Here is a 4,590-nt window from a genome sequence, read left to right as displayed (position 1 = left end):
TCATGCCCTGCCGGCCAGCTCAGCAGGGCCTGAACGCCTCATCATGCCCTGCCGGCCAGCTCAGCAGGGCCTGAACCCCTCATCATGCCCTGCCTGCCAGCTCAGCAGGGCCTGAACCCCTCATCATGCCCTGCCTGCCAGCTCAGCAGGGCCTGAACCCCTCATCATGCCCTGCCTGCCAGCTCAGCAGGCCCTGAACCCCTCATCATGCCCTGCCTGCCAGCTCAGCAGGGCCTGAACCCCTCATCATGCCCTGCCTGCCAGCTCAGCAGGGCCTGAACCCCTCATCATGCCCTGCCTGCCAGCTCAGCAGGGCCTGAACCCCTCATCATGCCCTGCCTGCCAGCTCAGCAGGGACTGAACCCCTCATCATGCCCTGCCTGCCAGCTCAGCAGGGCCTGAACCGCTCATCATGCCCTGCCTGCCAGCTCGGTAGGGCCTGAACCCCTCATCATGCCCTGCCTGCCAGCTCAGCAGGGCCTGAACCCCTTATCATGCCCTGCCTGCCAGCTCAGCAGGGCCTGAACCCCTCATCATGCCCTGCCGGCCAGCTCAGTAGGGCCTGAACCCCTCATCATGCCCTGCCTGCCAGCTCAGCAGGGCCTGAACCACTCATCATGCCCTGCCTGCCAGCTCTACTATCATGCACCATAACGTAAACCCCTCACGTGATCATTCATGCCCTACTACGGTGCCATGCCATTCATGCCCTACTACGGTGCCATGCCTATCAGGCCCTAGGGCCTGAATGGCACCGTAGGAGGGCATGAATGATCACGTGAGGGGTATCCTCACACACTGAGAGACTTATGTGATCTCCTTAGTAATAAGGTCGGCCATATTCAGCGGAATTGCCCGCAGCTACCTAAGTCACCAGCATCCGGCGGACCTGTTTGCTATGGTTGCAAGGAGCGAGGCCACGTCCGCAGTGCGTGCCCCCAGCGGAAGGGGTGTGCTGGAGCAGCTGCGAGTGAGGATGTCGGCCATGTCTGCGTCGCGTCGGAGATTGATGGGCCCGCAGTAGCGTTGCCACGGATATTCTTGCCTGTGAAGCGTTGTGATGCTGTGGCGTTTCGGCGTTGTGTTGCTGCCATCGACTCGTGCTCAACACACACGTTGGTGTCTCGTCAGTTGGCAGAGGACTTGGCACTGGAGGTGACGACGTCAACGCCTGATATCATCAACGTTGACGGCAATACACTCAAGGTATTGGGCTCGGCTGTTCTGGATGTCGAGCGGGTGGACGAGACGGTATTTCAGCCTTTCTCGTCTGTGTCTGTATCAATTGTTCCGGAGTTGAGTGTTGTGAATGCGGACGTGCTTCTGGGCCTCAACCTGATATCGCAGCATGGCGGAGTCGACCTCAAATACGCGGACTCCAAGCTCGTCGGAGCATCTTTCGGTCAAGCAGCTTCAGCTTCCGCAGATGTGCCCAGTTCGGACGTGCGCAATGATGACGGTGATTCGCCTCAGCTGCTACGCCATGTTACCGTGGAGCATGACGGGGAAGATGTCATTCTGACCACTGCGGATGGGTCAGTTTGTTGGCGCGCTGATGTTGGCTACTGGGAGCTTACGTGGGCATGGAAAGACGAACCCCCCACGCGTCCAGTCGGGTCAGGCATTGGTGAATATTCCCGGCATAGCCTGTCAACAGACCAGGAGTCACAGTTCTGCGAGGAAGTGGACATGTGGATCCGCAATGGATGGTTGGTACCCCATGACCAAGCAGTCCATGGTGAGCCTGGTGCTGTGTTGCCCTTGTTGGCGGTGGCCCAGACGCACAAGGAGTCCACCCCTGTCCGCCGGTGTTTGGACTACCGGCAACTCAACAAGTTGATTGCGTCGCATCCAGGTTTGGACGTGCCTGTTTGCCAAGAGAAGTTGCGTCAGTGGAGGTCTATTGGCAACGCCGACAGCCACGTGTTGCTGGACATAAGCAAGGCTTACCTCAACATCCGCATCGCGCCAGCTCTCGCCAAGTTCCAAACGGTCGTCTGGAAGGGCCAGCTGTTTGCAATGGAGAGGATGGGCTTCGGTCTATCGATTGCGCCCAAATTCATGGACATAATCGTCAAGTGGGTCCTCCGTGCGTATGCTGATGTGGACAACTATGTCGACGATTTGTATGTTCCGAAGCCTCGTCTGCGTGCTGTCACCGATCAGTTGTCGCAGTATGGGTTGCCCACCAAGCCAGCGGAGCCAGTCGTCTCTGCTAGGGTACTTGGTCTGCAGCTGTCAGAGTCTGCAGATGGCCAAGTGAGGTGGAAGCGTCGTGGTGACGTCATGCCGACCTGTCAGCCCGATGCCATCACACGACGCGAGATTTTCAAGTGGTGTGGCAAGCTGACCAGCCACTATCCCGTCGGCTCCTGGCTGCGCCCAGCGTGCAGTTATCTGAAGCGTCTGTCTAGCCTTCAGCCTGGATGGGATGATCCAGTGTCTCATGAAGTCGTCGCTTGTTGTGCGGAAGTCATTCACCGTCTGCAGACCGATAACCCTGCGCAAGGTGTGTGGTCAGTTCCTGAAGGCGCACAGTGGTCGTTGTGGTGTGATGCTTCGGACATCGCACATGGTGCTGTCATTCAGGCCGATGGTATGATCGTCGAGGATGGCTGCTGGCTGCGGCAGAAGGACGACCGGCGACACATTAACATCGCTGAGCTTGACGCCGTGATCAATGGATTGAACCTTGCCGTGCAGTGGCAAGTGAAGGAGCTCACGCTATTCACCGATTCCAAGACTGTGACTGCTTGGTTGCAATCGGTGCTTGGCAATGTGTCTCGTGTTCGCGTCAGCGGCCTGCAGCAGGTACTTGTGCAGCGCCGTCTCCAGATTATCACTGATCTCGTCGCTGTCACGGGCTTGACGGTCAAGGTCCAGTGGATCAGCAGTCAGCAGAACAAGGCGGATCAATTGACCCGTGTTCCCAGCAGCTGGATACGATGTGGCAAGACGCTCCTTGCTCGGACTGCACCGTCCGTCACCGCTGCGGTGGTGACCGTTGGTCCATTCTCATTGGACAGAGTATCTGCTGCTCAGAATGCAGATCCTCGGATTGTTTCGACTCGCCAGCAAGTCATCAATGGTGACCCAGTTACTGATCCTGCGTTTGTCAAGGTCAAGTCACAGCTCGTAGTCCATGATGGTATGCTGTGTCGAAGTGTGAAGTTGCCGCCCAATGATGCAGTCGTCATTCCTGTTATTCCTAGTTCACTCGAGTCCAATGTCGTTTGTGCTGCTCATGTGAACTGTGGTCATGCGTCTTGGGAGGGTACATGGCGCTTCCTCCGCTCGAAGTGCTATTTCCCGAACATGGCTGCCCAATGTCAGCAGTTTGTGCGCCACTGTTCGCCGTGTGCTGCTGGTGGTGAGAAAGTGGTGGATGTTGAACTGCTGAAGCGTGATGTTGGTGCTGAGGTGTTTGCTGATGTGCCTGCTGCGGATGCTGTTGCTGATGTGCCTGCTGCAGATGCTGTTGCTGATGTGCCTGCTGCAGATGCTGTTATTGATGTGCCTGCTGCAGATGCTGTTATTGATGTGCGTGCTGCAGATGCTGTTATTGATGTGCCTGCTCCGGGTGCTGTCCCTGCTGCTGGGTCTGGGTTTGATCCCCGTGGTCTTAATTATGTGCCGCTTCGAGCCCCTGCCGATGATCCTGCTCCGTATCAGTTTCGCCCATATGGCCTCCGTCAGCGTGGTTTGCTTGCGCCCCCTCAGCGCTTCCGTTAGTTTTGCTTTGTGGCGCTATTTAGTATTTGTGGTGGTATTTTCTTTGGCATACCACCAGGGGGAGAGGTGAAGTAGAGTAACCCTCTTGCGCATGTTGTACGTAATGTAATGATTGATACGTACTTTCGGTATTGATTTCGCTGGTGCACACGTTGGTGCAGTGCTGGTGCACGCGCTGATGCACGCGCTGGTGCAGCCAGTTGTTTTCTGCTGTACGTGATGCAGCTTGTTGAGGAGAAGGGTTTTCAATATCTTGTGTTCAGTTCTTCTTGCTTCTGGCCTGGTCGAGGTCGTGCTTTTTTCTTCTGTAAACTTCTTGTGCATTTTGGAATTGAAATTAATAATTATAGTCCAACTTATATCCTTGCGCTGGTCTGGTGGTGGATAATTCCAGAACACCTGAGAGGCTTACGTGATCCGGTCCTGGAAGTAGTGAAAAAAAGGAACCAGTATTAAGTGCACAAACCACTGCTTGCGGTCAACAACCGTGAAACGTGAAAGCACTGCATGCCAGCGGTGTCTCTAACAGAGACATAATGAGCATCACCGACCATTGGAACATGGCCAGTCTCTCTAGTTACAAGACTAAGAAGTTTTCCGACAATGCCAACTCATCCATGTCAGATTCTATACTTCACGGCACTAACAGCATTGAACACAGGACTTCTTTCACAATGTGAATACAGTAAGGCAATTGAAAATGGCACTATTCTGCAGTGATCGACCCTCTCTCTGACGGGGCCAAACCGATTGTACGTCATCATTGCGCTGGTCACCATGGCAACGTATATCATACAATAGGTGATTGGCAAGTTTGGCTTATCGTATGCAAACGAGAGATATGCAATTCAAACCGAC

At 55.1% G+C, this 4,590-nt stretch overlaps 1 protein-coding gene across 1 annotated transcript; it reads left to right on the top strand.

Moving 5' to 3' along the window:
- Positions 1–412: 412 nt before the first annotated feature.
- On the top strand, positions 413–3,732 carry LOC135827166 (uncharacterized). Its single transcript, XM_065339692.1, has 2 exons — positions 413–432; positions 825–3,732. Exons 1-2 carry the CDS (start codon positions 413–415, stop codon positions 3,730–3,732), a joined length of 2,928 nt encoding a protein of 975 aa, XP_065195764.1.
- The last annotated feature ends 858 nt before the right edge of the window (positions 3,733–4,590 follow it).

The sequence above is a fragment of the Sycon ciliatum genome, chromosome 11, assembly GCF_964019385.1.
Source record: "Sycon ciliatum chromosome 11, ocSycCili1.1, whole genome shotgun sequence".
NCBI lineage: Eukaryota > Metazoa > Porifera > Calcarea > Leucosolenida > Sycettidae > Sycon > Sycon ciliatum.
The sequence above is the reverse complement of the archived record's forward strand: the minus strand, read 5'-3'. Positions and strand labels throughout refer to the sequence as shown.

Coding starts and splice junctions, on each gene's coding strand:
- LOC135827166 (XM_065339692.1), top strand. CDS start 413: ATGCCCTGCCTGCCAGCTCG. Junction 433..824: donor ATGCCCTGCCTGCCAGCTCG/GTAGGGCCTGAA, acceptor TGATCTCCTTAG/TAATAAGGTCGGCCATATTC.